The sequence below is a fragment of the Labeo rohita genome, chromosome 8 (genome assembly GCF_022985175.1).
Source record: "Labeo rohita strain BAU-BD-2019 chromosome 8, IGBB_LRoh.1.0, whole genome shotgun sequence".
NCBI classification, from domain to species: domain Eukaryota; kingdom Metazoa; phylum Chordata; class Actinopteri; order Cypriniformes; family Cyprinidae; genus Labeo; species Labeo rohita.
The window spans coordinates 26650254-26674844 of record NC_066876.1 but is presented as its reverse complement, the minus strand read 5'-3'; the positions used below and the strand labels follow the sequence as shown (position 1 = coordinate 26674844).

Below are 24591 nucleotides of genomic sequence, written 5' to 3'. Positions count from 1 at the left end.
TTTACGACTGAACACAGAAAGACATGAACATCTTGGATGACAAGGGGATGAGTAAATTATTTGTGAATTGTTGTTCTGGAAGTGGACTTCTCCTTTAATTTTAGCTGAAGTTTAGGTAGCTTTGTTGTATTTTTGTCATTTTTATTTATTTATTATGTTACATTATATATTATATTATGTTAAGTTTTGGTTTATTTTAGTTACACAATGCAGTGCAATATTTTAAAGCATTAGAGGCACAATTCTTTATTATCTTTTTGTGATAGAAATTTAGATGTTGAATAAACTTTTACATAATTTACCTATAGGTTATATGCTATATAATGAAAATATATATACACTGCCATTCAAAAGTTTGGGATTAGTAAGATTTGTAATGTTTTTTTTTTAAAAGAAGTTTCTTATGCTCATCAAGGCTGCATTTATTTGATCAAAAATAGTGTGAATAATTGAGTATTGTGAAATATTATTTCAGTGTAAAATAACTGTTTTCTGTGTGACTGTGTTTTAAAATGTAATTTATTTCTGTGATGCAAAGCTGAATTTTCAGCATGAATACTCCACTCTTCAGTGTTACATGATCTTCAGAAATCATTCTAGTATGCTGATTTATTATCAATGTTGATAGCAGTTCAGTGCTGCTTAATATTTTGTTGGAGTCTGTCATACTTTTTTCCAGGATTCTTTAACAAATAAAACGTTAAAAAGAGCAGCATTTATTTAAAATAGAAGTATATTGTAACAATATAAACTACCATTTAAAAGTTTTTGGTCAGTAAATTTATATTCTTTTATTTATTCTTTTTTTTCACCAAGTACTAAATTGTTAAAAAAATAATAAGAGCAAAGACTTCTGTTGTTACAAAAAAATATATTTTGAATAAATGCTGTTCTTTGAAACTTTTTATTAATCAAATAATCCTGAAATCCAAAAAAATATTAAGCAGCACAACTGCTTTCAGCACTGATAATAAAAGGTATAAATCAGCATTTTTGATAGATCATGTGACACTGAAGACTGGAGTAATGACTGATGCATCACAGGAACAAATTAAAGTTTAAAATATATTACAATAGAAAACCATTATTTTAAACTGTAACAATATTTCACAATATTAGATTTTTTTACTGTAGTTTTGATCAAGTAAATGCAGCCTTGATGAGCATAAGATAATTCTTTAAAAAAACATTATAAATCTTACTGATCCCAAACTCCAATTTAACACTGTCACAACATTTTGAAATGAATTGTCCTAAAAATCTTATTTCTGATCACCAAAAACATTGTTTGTATCAACAGTTTGTACCCTGTTTGTGGATGAATTTGTGGTGCAAGGCAACATGAGCATAATTGACAAGTTTCTGTGTTATTTCCTCAGGACTAGAGGTGGGTTTGTGGCACTGAGTCCCATTTCCCCTCAAGATCTCTTCATGCAGCCCTTGGCCCAAGACAGCATGGAAGAGCAGGAAGACTACCAACACCAGTATCACCTTCAGAGTATGGTAGGAGAAACTAAATACACAAATCTCATCAGACATACTGACAAGTATGCCTTGACATGTCTTGCATGACGTGATTATTTTTATTCATTATTTTACATATGTGCATGAAATACCTGACAGCTACTTTGCTTGGTGAAACAATATTCACAATCTATTTAAAATTCTCAAACTGTATGTGAATTCAGGCTCATTCTCAGTGTTTTTTACCTGGAGGTTTATGAATAATTCATGTTGGAAAACTGATACAAATGGTAACAGGGTCTGAATATCACACAGCCAGATACTGATCCATTTGTAAAAGGTTTAGGAATAGAAAAGTGGAACAAAAATTTCAGAGTCTTAATTTGAGATACGATTTGCAAAGAACAAACTGTAATTGGCAGCACTTGGTCAGTAAAACAAAGGTTTTATTCTTGTGAATTTCGGTCAGTTTGGTAGCTAGCTATATAAGTAGTCCTACACAAATGAAAATGAAAATAAAATTAAAACTGGGACACGTCAAAGACTGTGGGTAGCGTGTGTGGGAAAGTTTCAATCCATTTGTGTTGTTGTCTCTATAGTTTATTCTGCACAGTCTGTACAGAACAGAATGGAAAAACAAAACAAAACAGTGGTATAAGCAAAAAAACTGACTCTGGGACAGTTGAATTGTTAATTCATTTGTCAGTTGTCAGTTATGTGCTAAATGTTTATTGTAACATAGATGAGGCTGAAGCTAAAAATGACAACTAGAACTTTTGATATCTGCTTCTAAAGATTTTTGGCAATGGTTTGTCAGAAAAAGTAGGTTCATTTTTAAGTTTACATGCGTACACAGCATACGTTTTTATTAATATTTTGACAAGTGACAGATAAAATTACGACAGTCCGCATTTTAACATCTCTTCACACTATATGTAAATGACTTTAAATCACTGATTGATTGTCACTCTGAGGAATATGGAAGCCCTTTTCCATCACATAATTATGAATCATAATTCTGAGATAAAATCACAGATAAGACAAAAACTCAATTATGTGACAAAAAATTCTCATATAACAAAAATGTCTCATAGTCTCATAATTTTGACTTTTATCTCAGAATTATGATTTAGTAAAGCATGATTTTTTGTTCTTATGTTCGGAAATGGGCTTTCATTGACTCACTAGCAAACTTTTGATTGGATTGATGTCTGATCTATCAGGAAGTCATGTGCATGGACGTCACCTCTGATTCACAGTCCTGCATGATGCCTCTACTTTTCCTGATTCATTGTCTTTTCACATTTGCAGCTTTATTGCCATCCCTTTATTTGCTTTCTGGCCTTGTAAAGGGAGAGATTTTAGAGAGTTGTTTTTTAAGGTTCGGAAGGGTGTATTGATGTGGTTTCTCAAGGTTAGACTGCTAGGTCCAGATAACTTCCAGCACTTATATAACCAGTGAGCAGTTCTACACAAGCTTAGATGTCTTTCTGTGCTCTTATCTGTACTGTTATTTTCTACCCCTCCTGGTAGCTTTTTCTTTGCCTTTTTGCCATGAACTGTGATATAACTCTAGATGTCATAAGGGATTTTAAGTTGGTTTATGTTTGAAACCGGGTGTACACATAAGAGCTCTTGCAAAGTGCGTGGCTTCTGCTTTGAATCTTTCTACACCCCCTTTGAGTTGCTTTTGCGTATTGGCTCTATGTTGTGCTTATGGTGATTCGCTCTTGCCACTTTGCCACATTTTGCTTTTCTTATATTTAAATAAATACTTGCTCCCAAAAATCTAACATTAGCCAGGTTGTTCTGACTTCTGACTTTCATATCCTTGCATTTCTATTCTATGTCCACTCCTAACAATGACACACTTGGTGCAATGATATTTAAAGCCCATTCACACCAAGAACAACGATAACTATAACTATAAAAGTTCTATAATCATTCTTAATTTAACAGAATAGCGGAGTTCACACCACAACTATAACGATAATGATATAGAAAAACAATACTGTTGGGATCACTTTCAAAATGATTTTACAGCTAATAAGCAATAATGATATTGCAGAGAAGCTCTACACATCAAACAGAGTAACATAAAACTTAAAGGGATAGTTCACCCAAAAATGAAAATTCTGTCATTAATCACCACCAGTTCCAAACCTGTAAGATCTTTGTTTGTCTTCTGAACACAAATTAAGATATTTTTGATGAAAGCCAAGAGCTTTTTGATCCTCCATAGACAGCAAGGGTCCAACCACATTCAAGGTCCAGAAAAGTACCAAGAACATTGACCAAATTGTCCATGTGACATCAGTGGTTCAACCGTAATTTTATGAAGCTACGAGAATACTTTAGCTCTCGGATTTCATCAGAAATATCTGAATTTGTGTTCCGAAGATGAACGAAGGTCTTACAGGTTTGGAACGATTTGAGGGTGAGTAATTAATGACAGAATTTTTCATTTGTGGGTGAACTATCCTTTTAAAACTACCTATCCAGCACTAATTTCGACAACATTGTCTTGCCTCCTTTGGAATTGTTGTTTTTATTTCACTACATTGACTGTATTAGCTAAATTCAGTGTTAAATAGGTTACACTAGCTATATTAACTGTTTAGATCAGGGTTGCCAGGTTTCCACAACAAAACCTGCCCAACTGCTACTCAAAACTAGCCCAAAAGTAACCTAATCAAAAAGGGTCCTCCAGTACAAATCACGTTCTGGGGGGTAAAATGCACATTTTTTGGTGGGGTTCCCCTGGTTAAATTAGCATTCCAGGGGCTAAACATCACGTTATTGGGGTCGCTTCAACCTGCGGATATGGTAAACAACCCGTGGTAACAGTTTTAAAGTAGCCCAGTTCTGCAGGAAATAAATGGACTTGGCAACCAAGGTTCCCAGGTTTTCACAACAAAACCCATCCAATTGTTACTCAAAAGTGGACCAAACCTAGTCCAATTGCGTTTTGAAGTGGGCCCCCCCATTAAAAATTGCGTTCTGGGGATAAAATGCATGTTTTTTTGTCGGGGTTCCCCTAGTAAATTTGCATTCCAGGGGCTAAATATGACGTTATTGGGGTCGATTCAACCCACGGACATCAAAAACAACCCGCGGTAACAGTGTTAAAGCAGCCCAATTCCGCAGGAAAACCACGGACTTGGCAACACTGTTGGCAAAACTGATTTAGATATTTTCGAAACAAAGCATGCTGAAGACATCTGCTGGTTAAAGCCCTGTAAATGCAACATCAAAAACGGATACTGACTCAGACAGAAGTATAAATAAAATTTGTCTTCAAACGTGAAACTTTCTCAACAGAGTAAGGTCTTTATCTCATCATCTGTTTCTCCTTTGGTGTCTTTGCGAAACAAAACAGCAGCAGGTCACTTACATCCACATACGTTCCTTTTAAAACTAGAGTTTAGAAAAAAAGTGCTGGTGCGTACGCAAATATAGTTATTGTTATCACTCTTGGTGTGAATGGAGCTTTAAAGTTACTAAGTGTTCCTTTTTAAAGTAAGGACTGAATGTCTTTCCCTCCTCCCCGTTTTTTCTCTTTCTAACTGCGTAGGTGCCAGAGCACAAAGAATTTAGCAGTGTGCTGTGCCCCACTAGCATGCAGGCCGATCCTCTGCAAGTGCCAGGGAGAGGCGTCTCTATCCGAGCCTCTTCCATGCCTCGACTGGCGGTAGAGCCACAGGTACTACCTGTGTTCGATTAGCCTAGCGATAACTAGCTGCTCTGTCTAAATCTGCTCTGTGGTTACCGTCAGCATTGGTGTTGATCCCAAAGATGGAATGGAAGCAGTGGGTAGAAAGGTGTAGTTCGTGATTTGGTGGGAATGTAATGTCTAACCCTGCTGGAAAATCCAACTAAAACCAGCTTCTGATTTATGTAGCAATACCTCTGAGAATATTAATATGAAATCACAGTGTTTAAAATGTGACCATGGACCACAAAACCATTCATAAGTAGCACGGGTATATTTGCAGCAATAGCCAAGAATACATTGTATGGATCAAAATTATTTTTCTTTTATACCAAAAATCTTTAGGATATTAAGTAAAGATCATGTTCCATTAAGATATTTAGTAAATTTCCTGCTGTAAATATATCAAAACTTAATTTTTGATTAGTAGTATGCATTGCTAAGAACTTCATTTGGACAACTTTAAAGATATTTTCTCAATATTTAGATTTTTTGCACCCTCAGATTCCAGATTTTCAAATAGTTGTATCTTGGAGAAATATTGTCCTATCCTACCAAAACATACATCAATGGAAAGCCTTCAGATGGTGTATAAATCTGACCCTTATGAGTGGTTTTGTGGTCCTGGGTCACAAATATAAACTTTGACAATACTCTAGTTATATAAATATATGTGATTTTTTTTATATAAATATAAAAGTAATATACGCACTGATATGGTATTAGTATATTAAATATTTATTAATATTATATATGATTTAATTGGGGTAAAATGTTTGGATGGTTGATTAACTGGTGTGCCCAAGGTAAACCTGTTTAAAACTGGTAGTTACCTTGGTGAATTTAGTAGGGACCTATGGTGTAAATGTAATCTTAACCAGCTTGACCGATTTGTTTTTTTCCAGCAGGGAATGTAAGGATGTGGTAGTTGCTTTTGTTAGAGCTCAGTTCAGAAACTTTTTTATATAGAAACTCATTTCATTTACATTGTTTAGTGTAATGTCCCTATCTATGGTTTCAAAGAGAGCGTGTGTAAATCTTATAGCATAACATGAATTTGTGTTATTTTTGTCTCTGTTTTTGTCTTGTTTGTTGATGCATGTGTGCTCTTCTCGTCCGTATGCGTGTTTGTTTTCTGTGTTTTGTGCATGTACAGCAGTTGTCTTCGGAGAGTAAGCTGATGAAGCGCTCGTTCTCCACGATCGGTGATCAGTGTGTGAACGGTGACTGGCAGGAAGAGTTCTCTCTGGAGAGGGTGAGCCCAGACCGACTGGAAAGACCCAGGCAAAGAAGCTTCAGAGGTCAGTTTGCAGTAGGAATGTCAAAAGCACTGGTATTTTAGTACTAAGTACACTTAACTAAATAAATATTTTGACACTGAAATCAAAAAACATATCAATACAAGTCTACAGCAGTGGTTTTCAGGTGAGAGCTCCATAAATTAGGTTTCACGAGTTCACCCTCACATCTAATCTGGTTGAGTAAACAGTAAGCATATTTTGGCGTGCTGTCCTGGGGGAGGGCTCCGAGCCCGGAATATGGCCCGAACCCAGAGAACTCCCCCCATCCCAAGTATAGGATGAGGATAGATTAAGAGTGAGGAGTTGGGGTGGAGGGCGGATGCCGAAAAACAGTCGAATGATGGAGGTAAGTTGGCTGTGTGCTTATATATGACTTGTGCTAGCTAGACGAGTTGCACCTGTGCCAAATTAGTTGATTATCTGATCATGCTCCTCCCGAACTTTGTTATCAAACATCATGTATCAGATAAGAGACATGCGAAATGTGCAGAGTGGTGAGTCCCCAGGACCAGGATTGATATCAGACATGTGCGTTTTCTTTGTGGAGATGCCCAGGCCATGGACACATGTGTTATGTGTGTTTTTTTGTGTCTGAACTTGTCTTAACATGTGCTTATGTTTGTGCATGTGTAGCTGTCAGGTCAAACCTGCGGGAGCCAGTAGACAAAGAAAGAGGACGGTCTAAAGAGCGAAGACACCTGCTGTCTCCAGACGTGTCTCGCTGCAACTCAGAAGAAAGGAGTCAGTCCCAGGAGAGACGCCACTCTCGATCGCCCAGTGAGGGTAGGAAGCACACGACCCTCAGACAGGTGAGGACACAAACACATGTGCACACCCTCTGACCTGGCAAAATGTGTTTACGTTTTGGTAATTTGAACAAACCCTTAACCCTGAGTATTAACTCATTACACACATTTGTGCTACTCTTACCTAAAATTACGATGCTAGTTCAAGAGAGGTGAACCATTAGTTTTTTAAGTAATTGGACTTGAATGGCCAAAAAAATCCCATAGATCTACAGTATCATTCAAAAGTTTAGGGACAGAATATGTTTATTCAACAAAGATGATTTAAATTGATCAAAAGTGACAGTAAAACATGTTACAATGTTACAGAAGAGTTCTGTTTCAAATAAATGCTGTGCCTTTAAACTTTCTGTTTATAAAAGAATCATATTTTCCACAAAAAAAAACAGAACATATTAAAGGGATAGTTTACCCAAAAATAAAAATGACCCCATGATTTACTCACCAAATACAATCAGAGTTGTATTAAAAAATGTCCTGGCTCTTCCAAAATTTATAATGGCAGTGAATGGTTGTTGAGATTTTGAAGTCCAATAAAGTGCATCCATCCATCATAAAAAGTGCTCCACATGGCTCAAGGGGGTTAATAAAGGTTTTCTGAATTGATGCGTAAGAAAAATATCCATATTTAAAAGTTCATAAACCGTAACGTCTAGCTTTCTTTAACTGTCGTATACATGTTCATGAGAAAGTGGCATTCCAGTGGATAACGTATTACATAGACGTAGCGTAAACTCCGGTGAGAATATGCTAGTCTTGTGAGAACCAAGTTTTGTTTACAGCAAAGGAAAACCAGTCTCCTCTTGGCTTATCGAAATCCTCTGACATTTTTCTTTACAAATCCTGATTTTGTACTTCTAATTCTAATACGCTTTTGCTTTTCACTGGAGCTTACATCCTACATCATCCGCTGGAAAGTCACTCACTCATATATGTGCATACGACAGTTAGTGGAAGCTAGAGATTATGGTTTATAAAGTTTTAAATATGGATATTTTCTCACACAATCTCTTCAGAAGGCCTTCAGTAACCCCCTGGAGCTGTGTGGAGTACTTTTTATGATGGATGGATGGATGGATGGATGGATGCACTTTATTAGACTTAAAAATCTTAACAGCCATTCACTGCCATTATAAAGCTTGCAAGAGCCAGGACATTTTTTAATATAACTTAGATTGTATTCATCTAAAGAAGAAAGACATGTATACCCAGGATGGCTTGAGGGTGAGTAAATCATGGGGTAATTTTCATTTTTCAGTTAACTATCCCTTTAAACAACTTTTTTTTTAACATTGATGATAATAAAATATGTTTTTTGAACACCAAATCAGCATATTAAAATGATTTCAGACTGGAAAAATGGTTGCTGAAATTTCAACTTTGTCATCAAAGAAATAAATTATGTTTTAAAGGTTCATGAAACCCCAGACTACTTTTTCTGAGATTTTATCAGAAGTGTTAGTGTTGCACATCATAGATGACAATGTTAGCATCCTTTAGTTTTAATTGCTGGAGATTGTTTTTAAAACTGGTTGATTTTAAACTTTTTTGCACTATTTTCATCTTCCGGGTTTAAAATCTACATTGTGCAATGGACTATGGTACTTCGATGATGGTCGGTGTCTCATAAATATTCATAAGAGTTCGTCACAAAGCGATTCATTCATAAAGTGAGTGTAATAGCGTTTTTTTTACAACTTCTTGACGGAATCCATAAAAAGGATTGTAAACAGTGCAAAATAAGCCTTAAAAGTTAATAGAGGTGCAACAGCGCATTCTTATATGTGACCCTGGACCACAAAACCAGTCTTAAGTCGCTGGGGTGTATTTGTAGCAATAGCCACAAATATGTTGTATAGGTCAAAATTATTGATTTTTCTTTTATGGCAAAAATCATTAGGAAATTAAGTAAAGATCATGTTCCATGGTGACATTTTGTACAATTCCTACTGTAAATATATGAAAACTTAATTTTTGATTAGTAATATACATTGTTAAGAACTTTATTTGGACAACTTTAAAGGCAGTTTGTATTTTGATTCAAATGGCTGTGCATTAATTTCAAAAATAAATATCAAAAATAAATGTCTTGTATCAAAGAGAGTGAAATGAAACTGTCTGAACCTGAAGCTGACTCTCCCCTCTTCCCCCTCCACTCCGCAGTGCACCATGACCCATTAAATTGTAATAATATTTCACAATGTTACTGTTTTTACTATATTTGTAAATAAATGTAGCCGTGGTGAGCATAAGAGACTTCGTTCAATATTTCAAATGTTAGACACCAAAGTTTTGAACGGTATGCACATTGAGGTACAAACCTTCTAATTATGCATTTATTTCTTCCCTTCATCATCACATTGCTTTCTCTCTCTCTTTATTCACGCACAATCATTTACTCCATCTCTTCATATCCCTATAGGGAAATAGTTCAGGCAGCCCAATTCCCTCCACTTCTGATTCAGGGACGCCTCGAGGGCGCCGGCAACTCCCACAGACACCTTCTCGGCCTCGGCCTCACATCTCCTACTCTCCATTAGTGTGTCGTGCCAATCCCACACAAGGGGAGGCTCGGTCACGCGCACAGCCCGCAGAGGAAGGGGAGGAGCCAACCGGGACCGGGCCAGGCACCGCCATGGCCCACTCGACCCCTCACCGCTACATCTCAGAGCCATACCTGCCACTGCAGGAGGACGTTAACAGTCCGGACTCAAGTGGTGTAGAGGAGACTCTCACTTTTGAGGCTGCCATGGCCACCAGCCTGGGCCGCTCCAACACCATCAGCTCCGCTCCACAGCTACGTCACACCTGGCAGGTGCCTAACGGACATTTCCGTAAGCGACTAGCACAAGCCACGTCAGGGACGTCAGGCTGCGAGCTTCTCAGTGACACTGATGAGGATGACCGATGTTAGATTGATGCCTCTGAACTTTGTGCCTCGATCTAAGGAAAAAAATATGCCTGTGTGTGTTTATTTGTGTCTGTTAATGTGGAGTCTGATCAGAGATGTGTAATCATCTCAGAAGAACCATACTAAAGATCTGAAGATCACAAACTGCGTGTGGTGAAAGAACAGCAGCAAGGCTGCTGAAATGATCAACAGTCTTATCATGAGCACACTAAGGGATGAAGATCGGGTTTGCGCCCTTACACTTTCTCGAACCCACCTGCAGATGAAGCACTGGCTAATGCAGATGAATCCAAATGCATCATCAGGATCTGGGTCTTGCCCGAACGCACTCAGGTTTCCAAACCTGCCTTCACATATTGAGATATCCCATCAGCAGAAAATCTGTATACTGCCGATAAGGACAGCATGTTCGGATATAGCGTTTACATGGTCTTTTCCTGACATAATATACAGCAGTGTAATGTGGAGGCCGCTTGTTTTTGATTTTCAGAGGCTGATGGGCAGATAACAGATGCGTAACGGGGGCTTTGACATCCTGATTGTTCTGCTACCTGTGTCTGTGGTTTGTTTAGGAGGTACACACAAGCATACGCTGTAATACACACACTTAGAACACAGGCAGTGATGTTCAGTCTGTCTATGACGAGAGGTAAATACCCCTTTAACTACATATCGTAATAATGACTGACATTCCGTGAAGGTAACGGGGCCTGATAAATAGTGCATGACGATAATGCAAGTGGATCCAGGTGACGTCCTGGCCTTTAACAATGGAGTCTATATGGAGGACTCGTGTATCGTATGTAAATATTATAAATCCAGTATATGTACTGAGACGTTTCCAAGCCATGTTTTCTGTAAAGAACTTCAGTTGTCTTAAAGATGTTATCTTTTGTGACAAGATGACCAATCCCTGTCCTTTCTATTTGTAATGCAAACTATTTGAAATGGTTATGGTTCACATACACCATGTTATGTTTGATTAGACTTATCATCTCATTCTTTTCTAGCTGATTTTTCTTGGCCCTTAAGAAAATTTCTAATAAGTCTCTCTTTGGGTGAATCTCACAAAGCCTGTCGGGGTCATTATTTCACCACAAAGCCAAGAGGAAAAATAAGCTATTATATTTTGCAGACAGAAAATGAAGCATTTATTATGCAAGCAACCATTATGAATTTTTGCATTGCTTCATAGAATTTTTTACTTGGGCAGTAAATAGAGTACAAAAGTAAAACTGGTTGCAAACATTATTTCATGTTCATACAATAATTCTAATGAGAATCTTGTGAGAATAATAATATCAATAAAAAATTTGGTGGAAAAATGGTCATGAAAATAATGTCATGAAAAACAATGCAAATAATCTTAATGGTACAGAAATAGGGATTCTTGCTTCCTATGCAAATTATAATTTCAAAGCAACAACAACAAAAAGGGTAAGATATGACCTGTACATGTTTTACTGCGATTCACCCCTTTAGCTCTAATAATAGAATGGGAAAAGCAATTACAATGAGTGTTTGTTGCCTCCGGGTTCATTTGTAATGTTTATTGTGAATTTCCATTTATAGTTTGGCGTAGAAACTGAAGAGTCCTGTATTTTAAATCGATGAGAAGCATCACCTCCTTCTTATGTGCTAGGCCTAGCAGAAAAGCTGAAATTCAAAATGTACTTTTTGCCGGAATAAGGTGAGCTGGGATTGAAACGTAGCTGTAGGAAATGGGCGTAAATTGTAATATTAGTCTTTTGAGTATTGTAGCAGAAGTATGGAACCAATGTTATTGGTCTCCCAACATGCCTACTCAGATGGTCTCCACAAAAACAATACAAAGATAATTGCATAGCATTTTTAAATTAATAAACATCTTTGGTTAGTTTCTGTATATGCAGCATCTTATTAAAAGCATTTTAAAATCAGTTGCCCCTCAAGAGAATTTCTGTATCATGTGTTGTGTTGTAATTTGTTTTTCTTGACATGTTCCTGAATGTGAATAGAGAGTATTTGGTACTTGTTCTTCATGGCCTGCTGGGGGTCGCTGCCTTGTGAATTATATGAAATAAAAAAAGATTCCCAATGCAGCTGAGTCTCTGCTTCCTAAATCTTCTGGTTGATGTTCTGTGTGATTTGTTTTACAGTTTATACTTGATGCTTTGCCATGTGTGAGTGGTTAGAGTGGATTCTGTGATCTAGCATACTGTTTTCAGTCAGCTCTGAGGGTGTTGAAAACTATTTCTTCTCTCCTATATGGCTCTATTGGCAGTATCTCGGTTATTTATAAACTCTATTTCAAACTGTGAGATTCTCTATAGCGCTTCTGCAGTGTGTTGTTAAAGATGATTTACTGCTGCTGTCTATATTTGGCCTGTCCCACTTTCCTAAAAGCCCAACCATCTGTTTTTCTATAAAAACAAAAAGTGAGAATGCCCACGAATGTATATAGCATTAGACTGTAAGGATCATTTTAAAAACATTTCTGAGGAAAAAGACTCTTGTGATCCCAATGGATGGACAGATGGATCAATGGACTCACAGACAAATAGGTATATAGATGGTGGATATATGGGTAGTTAGATATATTGGTAGATTTATGTGTAGTTAGTGTTGCTAAGCAGTTGTTTGGGCTTTCTGAGTTGTTAGGATGTGGATATGTGATAGATTCATATAGGTATATAAGTAGCTTTGTGGGTAGATTGACATATGAGTAGACATATGAGTAGATATGTAAGTAGATTTGTGAATAGATAGATATATGGGTAGACCTGGGTAGACATAGGTAGATGGGTATATGAATAGATTTGTGGGTAGACAGATATATGGGTAGACATATGAGTAGATATATAGGTATACATATGGGTAGATATACGAGTAGATTTGTGGATAGATAGATATATGGGTAGACCTGGGTAGATAGGTATATGAATAGATTTGTAGATAGATATATGGGTAGACATATGAATAGATATGTAAGTAGATTTGTGAATAGATAGATGTATGGGTAGACCTGGGTAGATATATGGGTAGACACAGGTAGATAGGTATATGAATAGATTTTTGGGTAGATATATATAGATAGATATATGAGTAGATTTGTGGGTAGGTAGATATATGGGTAGACATGTAGATAGGTATATGAATAGATTTGTGGGTAGATAGATATATGGGTAGGCATGAATAGATATATAAGTAGATTTGTGGGTAGATAGATGTATGGGTCGACGTGTAGATAGGTATATGAATGGATTTGTGGGTAGATACGTATACGGGTAGACATATGGGTACATATGTGAGTAAATTTGTGGATAGATAGATATATGGGTAGACATATGAGTAGATATTTGGTAGACATATGAATAGATATGTAAGTAGATTTGTGAATAGATAGATATATGGGTAGACCTGGGAAGATATACGGATAAACATAGGTAGATAGGTATATGAATAGATTTGTGGGTAGATAGATATATAGGTAGACATATGGATAGATAGATAGATATATGGGTAGACATATAGGTAAATACATGAGTATATTAGTGAAAAGATACGTATATGGGTAGACATAGGTAGATAGGTATATGAATAGATTTGTGGGTAGATAGATATATGGGTAGCATATGAGTAGTTTTTGGATAGATAGATAGATATATGGGTAGATGTGTAGTTAAGGTATGTAAATAGATTTGCGGGTAGATAGATATATGGGTATCATGTAGATATGGGTAGACATATGGGTAGATAAATATATGGGTGGATATTGGTAGATGGTATATATATGGGTAAACATGGGTGGATAGACAAATGGGTAGATAATTGGATAGGTAGATATTTGGGTAGACATGGTAGACATATGGGTAGATATGAATAGACATATGGGTAGATATTTGGGTAAGCATATTGTAGCTATGGGTAAATATATGGGTAGACAAATGCATAGATATATAAGTTGATTTGTGGGTAGATAGATATTTGGGTAGACATGGATAGAGAGGTAGATATATGAGTGAATTTGTAAGTACACACATATGAGTAGTTACGGCTAGATTGTAGACATGGGTAGGCATAAGTGTAGATGGGTAGTGATATGGGTGAATATGAATAGATTTGTGGGTAGACTGATATATGGTAGATGAGTAGACATATGGGTAGATGTGAGTAGACATTGGTAGATATATGAGTAGATTTGTGGGTAGATACATGGGTGGATATTGGTAGATGGTAGATATATGGGTAAACATATGGGTTGGATGGGTTGACATGGATAGACATATGGGTAGATAGATATATGAGTAAAGTTGTGGGGTGTGTGGGTAGATATGTAGGTAGGCATGGGTAAACATGGGTAGATATTTGGGTAGGCATATGGGTAGATATATTGGTAGACATTTGGATAAACATATGGGTAGACATGTAGGTAGAATAATGCTTGTCTACTGCAACAATACATAAAAACAGCTTCGAGACAGAATGTTACTGCCTTAACTGACCTCCCTGCTTGTAGCTGGAGAAAGACTCTGAGATTAGATGAAAATATTGTGCCAGAGTCCATATAGACATACCACACTGATAGGTGAAGCGCTCTGCCTTTCATGCTCATGGATGAGTGAAGCCAAGAGCGCTATACAGAGCTGAACCTGTTCCAGGTGCTGCCAATCTGGCTGTTACATCAGGTCAGCATATGTGAGGGAGCTGAGGCGAGATGGACCATCTGCCGTTGGGCGAAATGAATACATCCATCAGTCAAGCGTTTGTTTGTATACAGGAGCTGTCACAGTTTAAAAAGGGACAACATCATGGTCAACATGTTTTTTTCCTCACAACAAAAACCTTAAGATACTGGCAATGGAAGCAGGTTACTTTAACGCTTCACAGTCTCTTTGTGTAATCAGTCTATTTTTTATATATATACAAGCATTACATCTTTTTGATTCCCTGAAATTATATTTGTTTGGATTTGACATGAAAGTTAAGACTTTTTCCTTCGACACTTCCTTCTACTGAATGTACTTGTCAGGTCTGTGGTAAACCTAACATTAGTCTGTGAGCTGAAGCTAGGTGGGGAAAACATCAATCACTCAATATACAACAGCAAAACTTCATGATTCATCGGAGATCTAAAGTGATCTTCTGTACTCATGCAGACTGATGAAGTGCCTCTGCTATATTTAGTGAGAGGTAGTGTGTTATTTGTACTAATCAATTGCTCACAGCAGCAATATTTATGTTTTTCTGTCTGAATGTGCTTGAGTGTATGTGCAGTGGAATATTTGTGCATGTTTTTCTGTCCAAATGTCCCCAATGTGCTTGTTAAAAAATGATTAAAAATAGTAAATGATGTTTATCTGAAAGTGTAACGATGCAAACATGTTTTCTGTAAGGGGTAGGTTTAGGGTTAGGGTTGGGTTAGGGGATAGACAATATCGTTTGGTCAGTATAAAATCTATAGAAGTCTATGGAAAGTCCCCACAATTCATAAAAACAAACATGTGTGTGTGTGTGTGTGTGTGAGCCTGTTTGTGTGTTCCAGGTTCTCTGATGAGGTAACAGTTTATCTATGCAGAGGGGTTTGAGCAGTGCAGGTGCAGATCACTTTCATCACCACCTGGGTCTGCTGATATGTATGAGACACACAGACACTCTCAATTATTTATTACCATCCCAGGCAAGATTTTATTTTATTTTATCTTATATTTTATTTTATTTTATTAAGGAGCTTTTCTCAAACCCAAAACATTATTTAATTTAACTTAATTTTAGTTTTATTTATTTTATTTTGTTTTGTTTTATTTTATTTTAGTTTAGTTTACTTTATTATTTTATTTTATTTTACTTTATTTTTTTATTTTATTTTAAAATATTAAAAAATATTTTAATGGTGCTTTTCTCAAATACAAAGCACTACAGGATTTAATTTAATTTAATTTAATTTAATTTTATTATTTTATTTAATTTAATTTTATTATTTTAAAATATTTTAAAGGTGCTTTTCTCAAACCCAAAGCACTGCATGATTTTATTTTATTTTATTTTAATTTATTTTATTTTATTTTATGTATTTTTTAAAGGTGCTTTTCTCAAACCCAAAGCACTACAGGATTTGTATTTTATTTTATTTTATTTTATGTATTTTTTTTATTTTTTTTGATGGTGCTTTTCTCAAACCCAAAGCACTACAGGATTTGATTTGATTTGATTTGATTTTAAATGTGGTTTTCTCAAACCCAAAGCACTACAGGATTTTAATTATTTTTATTTTATTATTATTATTTTAAATTTAATAATTACAAAATGCTACAACACAGTGTTGTTTTATTTTATTTTTATTTTATTCAAGATGCTTTTTTCAAACCAAAAGCACTACAACACAGACGTGATGTCTGTGTACAGCGCTATATGTACAGGACAAATAATGATGGCACCACTATTTTTTATTATTTTATTTTACTTTATTTTTTATTGTATTATTTTTTATTATTCATTTAATTATTACAAAATGCTACAACACAGATGCTATGTCTGTGTACAGTGCTACACAAGAAGATTTGTTTAGCAATGCTGTATACTATAATAGCACCAATTTGTCACAAAATAACATGGAGGAGTATCTTCCTTTTTATTTGCTTAATTTTATTTTGCTTTGCCTTTTTCTACTGAGTTTTTTTAACAACCCACTTAAAATCACATTTGCATTAGTGTTCATTAAAAGGATATTTTCACTGAAAAGCCCTCTCAGTGTGGAGTTAATTTGATGTGACATTTGCAACAGCTATATGAGCTAGGATGTATAATGATATTAACTGAAATTCAGGTCACCGTTTAAACCCTCCGCTTATCCAACATGTCTCTAGAGGTATAAAAATAGCTTTTAAAAACATAATTGTGTTCATATTTTCAGTGGTGTGGCCTCTGAACAGGACCTGACTGAATCACTGACTGTCTTCCAATAGACCCCTATACCGCTGGGAGGAGTCACGTAGCCATGCCTCACACCCTTTACCGTAAGTTAGACGCTCCTCTAAAAACCATGTCACATTCCACACTGCGGTCATATGTGAACAGAACAGACACACACATATGCTTTCTAGACCAGTGCTTGGGGTGAATATGACTCACTGTGCACAGTAAAGTTTAAATATTTGTTTGGCCCATGAGCTCATGCTTTAGATCTAACAGAAAGTCTATAAGATCATCATGAATCACTAGTTAACACTGTATCTTAATGAAGGATCTGCCATCTAATGCTCATTGTGTAACTGTAAAGTAGAGCCCAGATTTGACTTTAGACATCAAGTGGCAACCTAACTTTGTCTCTAAGGCGCTTCCTTACTTTTGGTTCATGTGGGAGGTGTTCAAATGGCCCTTCTTCATCAGGGTCATAGTGAGGGTTCCTGCAGTCACTGTAGTGGGATCTTAAGTGTGTATGGCACAGCCCATCTCTGGCGACTCTCCAGGTGCCGTTCTGTTTTTGTGGCCTTCGGAGTTCAAAGACTGACCAGACCTCCTTCTGAAGCGCTCACAGACCGGCCTGCCTCTCTGAAGCCATGCAGGACTGTGAAACTCTGCTCAAACTTCTTTGCTGTGTAGTAAGTGTCTCCTTTTATTCTTATAAGCAGCAAATGCTTGAAAGTAAATTCACGTTTTTATCATTTGTGGCAATAACTGTTTAATTCTAAGTATGATTTTTGCATTGAGATATGTTAGGTTTTGGTACTTTTGTCTCAGTAAAGCACCGGTGAACGAGTCTCTACATTTGTGTTTTGATGTGGTTTGAGCACTGTGTGCATTCTGAGTTTTAGAATCGCCCCAGGCCAGGCCTGAGGCCTTTGACATGAGAATGATGTGGACTGGAGGGCTTTCACGAAGCAGAGCTAAAACTCAGAAATTCAACAGAATGTCACACTCTTGCTTGTCTCTGTTTTCAGTCTGAATTCAGTTTATTTAGTTACTCACAAATATGTTTTTATCGAAGAACTTCAGTAATTGTGGTTTAAACCTGGGGTATATAAACCTGGGGTGACAATTTAAAAATTTAAATCATCCTTACTAAATAAAAATATATTTAGCAAGTATTATTTCTTAAATAAATAAATAAATAAATTACAAGCTTCAAGCTTTTGAGTGGTATAGTATATAATGTTATTAAATCTTTTTATTTAAGATAAATAGATCTTTGGATCTTTTTTATTCATCAAGAATCCTGAAAGAAATGTATTAAAAATGTTTTAAAAATTAATAATAATAATAATAATAATAATAAATGTTTCTTGAACAGCAAATCAGCATATTAGAATGATTTCTGAAGCATCATGTGATACTGAAGACTGCTGTAATGATGCTGAAAATGAAGCTTTGATCACAGGAATAAATTACATTTTAACATACATTCAAATAGAAAACAGTTACTATAAATAGTAAAAATATTTTACTTTTTTTTGATAGAAAAATATAGATTGTAAATTAAAAATCAGACACATGATTACTAGTGGCATCAGCAATAATCAAAAGGTGAAGATTTATTAATAAGCAATTTAAAAAATGTTTATGATTTAATTTTTTTTTCCAGCTTATTAATAAATGTTCATTTCCAACCTATTTTGGGTTCATTTTAAACAAGAAATGTAGTTATTTTTAAGCAATAATTGAGTTAAATAAAGTTGAGATAAACATGTAACCCAACCGCTGGGTCAAAACAACCCATTCACTGGGTTTGTCCATATTTCACCCAGCGCTGGGTTGTTTTTTAACCCAGCATTTTTAGAGTGTAATTATGTAGTTACTTCATTCTGAAATAGCTAAATACAGTCATAGTTAAAGGTCACAATGCAATCAAATAATCTTTTTTAATGTTATATATAATGCTTGTAATGGATGTAATCATCAAGTATCTTAAGAAGAAAGCAACCAAGTAGTTGCATGCAGTTTGCGGAGACATCGATGCTTTCTTGTGTAACTGTTGCCCTTGACAACCGCCGTTGCTATAATCACAGCCCAAGTTCAGTGTCGGCTGAAGCGCTAGCACAAACAGCTAATTCTCTTTGCAATGCAAACTAGCCAGTCCCAGCAACACCACAGGCTGGATGAAATGAAAGTGAAGTTCAGAGAGCTCTGGAGCCCGTGTGAGAAAAGCAAACACAGGCTGTTATGCAGTCAAAGGTTTGCCTTCAGCTCAGCGGCCGCTTGAGAGAAACCTTTCTAACACTGGCTTTATTGAGGCTACACTTATGTTATTACGAAGCTGAGATTGCTTTAGCGGACAATTCCCACACTGCATGTCACATTTAAACCTGTGTACAGTACATCCTCCTCCTCTGGACCACAGAATCAATGCTACAGTAGCTAATTAAACTTTTATTGACATGTAATGTGTTTGCACACATAATTACATGGTTTCAGCCTTGTTTTAAGTCATGCCATTAAATAATACAAACAACATGTCAGTATAGGAAAAGTGCATGTTTGCACTATGTCACAAACTGACAGTATGTTAAGGAGGATGGAAAATAATAGATTATTTTCACATCTGGTCTTTCATAACAATGCCATGAGACATTGTCATGGAAACTGTAGACGTGTCTCACATACAGTATGTTGTTGCTGATAAATCAATGAAAGGTCAGTGACTAATAATAAATGCCTTCAATACTTTATTTTTGGGCTGTATTTTATTTAGAGCTGTTGTTACATGAATGTTTTACATTGATTTTCACATACAGGGTAGTTTATTTTATTGCTGTTGTCTTGTAATGATCAGCATCTCTATATGAACTGATGGTCGAGCACAACCACTAATATAAGCTCCTTTATTTCCAGTAGCTGCTGTTGATTTTGTTTTATATATTTGGCTGTAAATGTCAGAGAGGTGTATTGTTGCAGTTAATGTAATTGCTTTCAGTATTACATATTTTATTGTGCTCATCAAACACATTTGTGCTCTGTATTGGTCTTGGGAATTTGTTGTTTTGTAGATGTGTATTATTTGCTTTCATTAGTCAACAGTCATTATCTGTAAACTGGAGAAGGTTGTCATCTTTTTACAGGGTATCATGCAGCAAATGACCTTAGTAATAAGTGACCTGAGAAGAGATGACCTCAACTGTCCTGATCACAAATCCAACTGTGTCCAGGAGTCACAGGTAAAAATGAATCTTCACTTCCTTTTCTTTTTACTAACATGTTGTCTATAGAGGTAATAATACCATAGTATTTATGCAACCACCACAGCTAACCCAGTGCTTGAGAATCAGTCACAACTCCATTTTGATGAATGAAACCCAAATAGCAGGTATAATTTTTTTTTTTCTAAATTACTGTTCAAGACTTTTTTGTAAGGTAAACTACTACGCAAAAATTTGGGTGTGGAAAGACTTTCATATATTTAAAAAAATGCAGCCTTACCAACAGGGTTGCCAGGTTTTCACAACAAAACCCACCCACGGGGTCCCCCAGTAAAAATCGTATTCCAGAGGCTAAATGTCACATTATTGGGGTCGCTTCAACACGTGAAAATGAAAAACAACCCGCGGCAGCAGTATTAAAGTAGCCCAATTACGCAGGAAAAACACAGACTTGGCAACACTGCTTACCCACTGTAATATTATAAAATATTACTGCAATTTAAAATAAACATTTCATTTTAACATATTTTAAAATGCAATTTATTTGAAATGTTGACAAAACATATCATTGATTGCAAAATCATTCTAATTTGCTGATTTGGTTTTCAGGAAACATTTTAATTATTATCAGTTGTGTTTCTTAAAGGAAAAGTTCTCTTCCAGAACAAAAATTGACAGCTAATTTACTCACACCCTTGTCATCCAAGATGTTTGTGTCTTTCTTACTTCAGTTGTAAAGAAATTATGTTTCTTGAGGAAAACATTCCAGAATTTCTGTCCACATAGTGGACTTCAACGGTGCCCCCAGAGTCTGAACTTCCAAAATGCAGTTTAAATGCAGCTTCAAATGTCTTTAAACGATCCCAGCCGAGGAAGAAGGGTTTTATCTAGCAAAACAATTGGTCGTTTTCTAAACAAATTGACAATTTATATACTTTTTAACCTCAAACATGGGGGCACCATTGAACTACACAATATGGAGATGGAGATTCCTGAAACACACGATTGTCAAAAAAGCGCAGTTTTGTCGAGTTACCTGGTAAATGTAGTTTTAACTGAATTACAAAACTGTAAAAAGTTTGGAGAAAATCAGATCCATGTCATGTGCATCAGGTTTTAAAGAGACAGCGCTGCTCTTAAAGTGAAACTTGCTGCAGTCTTTCATTGGTGTAAAACAAAAAAAAAGAAAAGAAAAAATCACTCGACTGCTGTAGTCACTGATTAACTTTAGTAGCTTGAAAAAATGTAACCAATATAGTTTATGCATGTACAATTTATAGTTTATGTGAAGATTCTTTTAGTCACTTAAAAGTTGCTGTACATTTCAGAGCCTATTAAATGTTAAAAAATAATGGCTTTCAATTATACTGTAATGTTGAATGGCTATAATAAATAGGTAAAATTGAGGGGAAATGCATTTAATAAAGACACCAGTAGCAGTAATGGTATCAATACTTCATTAATAATAGGCTACTTAGTAAAAATAAGCCAATATACACATATTTAAAATATACTATATGTTGTTTCTACATTAATCTGGAGGTTCAGTGTTTAATTATAATATAAATATCCAATTAATCACAAAAAAAAATGTGTTTAATTAACTATATTGTTAATTGACAGACTAAATTGTTAATTTAGTGTTAGTAATATTAGTTAATTTTACTACTGAATATGCATTTCAATTTAATTTCTAATTTTATAGCCCCCACAGAAAGAGATCAGGATGCTCCCATCTCCATGGCCCCCTTCAAATATTCAGTTTGATAATCTCTTTTGACTCTCAAGTCAAGCTAGTTGAATAGCCCTGCTGTAATGCAGAAGAACAACATTTATTTGAAAGACAAACATTTTATAACATGCGGCGGGACGAGCGACCGACTGACACAGTGGGCGTGACGTTAGGCCTCGGAGAGGCTTTTATTGAACATAAAAAAACCAAAAGTGTCCAAAATGGGGACAATAAAGCGTCCAAAATAAACAGGGGCTCTGGTGTCTTCGTCGTGCTGGGGGTTCCGTGAAGGAGGGGCAGTGATCGAAAGGGAAGGGTCCAGGTAAGGGGCGGAGTCCGAGGGCCTTAAGTCCGCAGCTCTAGGGGCTACGTCCTCCTTGGCTCACGCCACTTATGGGGGATTCAACGCCCCGGCATCCTCCCCCTCCTCCGGCGGCTCGTTGCTTCAGCGGCGCGTGATCCCCTCAACGCTCCCTTCCTGGACCCACGAGGACACCAGCATGCATGCACGGGATAGAGACCGGTCTCCCGAGGAGGGGCGCGCTCAGCATTTCAACCGCGGCGGTGATGAGGCATCACTGACGTCAGGTGTGCCTCATCACACGCCGCCAGACCTGGCTGTTTCGGCACCCCTCCTCTCTCACACGCCCACTCCCGTCGGGAGCCTGGTGAAGGGCGGCAAATAAGGGACGGGGAGATGCTGATAAGTAGGGGGAGGCAGCCGACTCGTCACACATGATAAATCTTTTTACTGTCAATTTTGATTAATGTAATGTATCCTTAGTAAATAAAAGTATGAATTCATTTTTAAAAAATCTTACTGACCACAAAATTTTGAAGAGTGGTTCACATCTAAAGACTTCTGTAAATGGATAATTTTAAAAATGCTTGTGAAGACATGCAATGTGCTTCATTTAAAGGCATGTTTATTTATTCTATAAAAACATTTCCTATCAAGTGTTTTTTTTTTTTTTAGCCTTTTTTTATGTCCTTATCAGTTAATTGCCATTGAATATCTGTGTACTTGATATACAAATCTTTAGATAAAGGAAGATATCAATAACACATGAATTTTATCTCTGCCATATAATTGCTTGAAATATGTTTGGTTGGAAATGTGGCTGTAGATTGTGTTTTTCCATTATGGAGATCTAGGGGGCCGTGAATCAGTCAACATGAGTGTACTAACTTTATGAGCGGATAAAACTCAGTTTACTCTGCTCACAAAAGTGTCACTCAAGAGACGCTCTGTGCCTGATCACTGCTGTCTGGAAATCTGTTAGTGTTTCATTGAAAACCCAGACAGACATTTTAAACATGGGTTGAGTTTATGTACATTATCTGTATTGTGAATTGTACTATATTAAAATATGTTTCTGTTCAATCTTATTTCAAGGAAGAAGACGTGGGAAAAGAAGCAAATGTTGCCGTCTCTGGTTCTGAGTCTGTTGCCATGGTGGATATGAAAGACGAAAATAAAAAAGTGAACACTGACACAGAAAGATACATTCGTCAGTGCCGACATATGATGTCATTTCCTTTGTCACATGTTGATTTAAGCAGGCCAAGGGCAATTGCAAAATCACAGACGCTACCAAATGGATCTTTGGAAAGACTATCCAAAATAGAGATGGCAACATTGAGGTGCCATACTGATTCTACATATGAAATTAAATCTGAATTGACCGAAGCTTCTAGTTTTGACCAACAGAAGGCAGGTGGAGGCGAGAAAGAGACCTTCATTTCCTCTCTCACAGTCCAGCCCACCAAAACAACTCAACTCTTTGTTTTTCCAGAGAATGCAAGCATGCTTGACCCTGAACCTCAGACTGTGAATGTGAGAAATATCGATTCTACGGCAGGTAGTTACGTTTCACAATACAAAGAGACTTTCAAGATGAGCGCTGAGGTCAAATTAGAGGTCAAAGGGCAAACCAAAACGGAGCCCTTGCAGACACTACAGAATAACAGTACAGAGTTTAGCATTTCACTGAACACAAAGCCAGTGTCTGGAACAACAAATGTCCACCCGACTGATACAGCCGATGACGCGTCACGGACAAAATCTGTTAAGGATTCAATCGCAGCGCCAAGTGGTTCACCTCGAAACCTGACCAGCGTATCCATGGAAACCGGAACTGGCAGCACCTCAGTCAATAAAGTAAAGTCACTGGAGAAGAATGAAGAAATCAGAGCGACTAGTCGACCCATGACACCGATGCAAACGCAACCCGCAGCAATTACTCAGCAAATACCTTTTCATCAACCTGGAAGTCCCAGTGCTGAAAGACAGGAAGCTAGTAGTGCATTGAGAGAGAGCGAGCAAGAGCAGATTAAACACACAGATGAGACTCCAAAGACTAGACAGGAGGATCTCAGATTTAGAAGTGAGCAAAAAGCCCCTGTGATTGAGGAATCAGAGACTGAGGATTGTTCTACAGGTGATATTGCTGCCTGTCTAGGACGTCCTACCACTGCGACAAGTACAACAACAGAGACCCACTGTAAGTTAAAAAAAAATATCTAAATTTAAAAAAGGCATTTTTTGAAGCT

The 24591-nt window shown here is 36.5% G+C and overlaps 2 protein-coding genes across 8 annotated transcripts in view; both read left to right on the top strand.

Annotated features, from left to right (window-relative positions):
• LOC127169379 (voltage-dependent R-type calcium channel subunit alpha-1E) overlaps positions 1-12266 on the top strand; it is a 173987-nt gene extending 161721 nt beyond the window's left edge. For 4 of the 7 annotated variants that reach the window (XM_051116713.1, XM_051116709.1, XM_051116710.1 and 1 more), the window contains 5 exons: positions 1380-1503; positions 5039-5167; positions 6333-6477; positions 7111-7286; positions 9706-12266. In XM_051116713.1, coding sequence (XP_050972670.1) covers positions 1380-1503; positions 5039-5167; positions 6333-6477; positions 7111-7286; positions 9706-10197 — 1066 coding nt within the window. In that variant the 3' untranslated portion in view covers positions 10198-12266. The remainder of the gene's footprint in view (positions 1-1379; positions 1504-5038; positions 5168-6332; positions 6478-7110; positions 7287-9705) is intronic. The other 3 variants (XM_051116712.1, XM_051116711.1, XM_051116714.1) reach the window with 2 other exon arrangements.
• A 5443-nt stretch (positions 12267-17709) lies between these two features.
• The window catches only part of LOC127169387 (collagen alpha-2(XI) chain-like), a 15602-nt gene continuing 8720 nt past the window's right edge, over positions 17710-24591 (top strand). The window contains exons 1-3 of the mRNA XM_051116733.1: positions 17710-17774; positions 20229-20324; positions 23435-24542. Of these exons, the coding sequence (XP_050972690.1) occupies positions 17733-17774; positions 20229-20324; positions 23435-24542 (1246 nt within the window). The 5' untranslated portion in view covers positions 17710-17732. The remainder of the gene's footprint in view (positions 17775-20228; positions 20325-23434; positions 24543-24591) is intronic.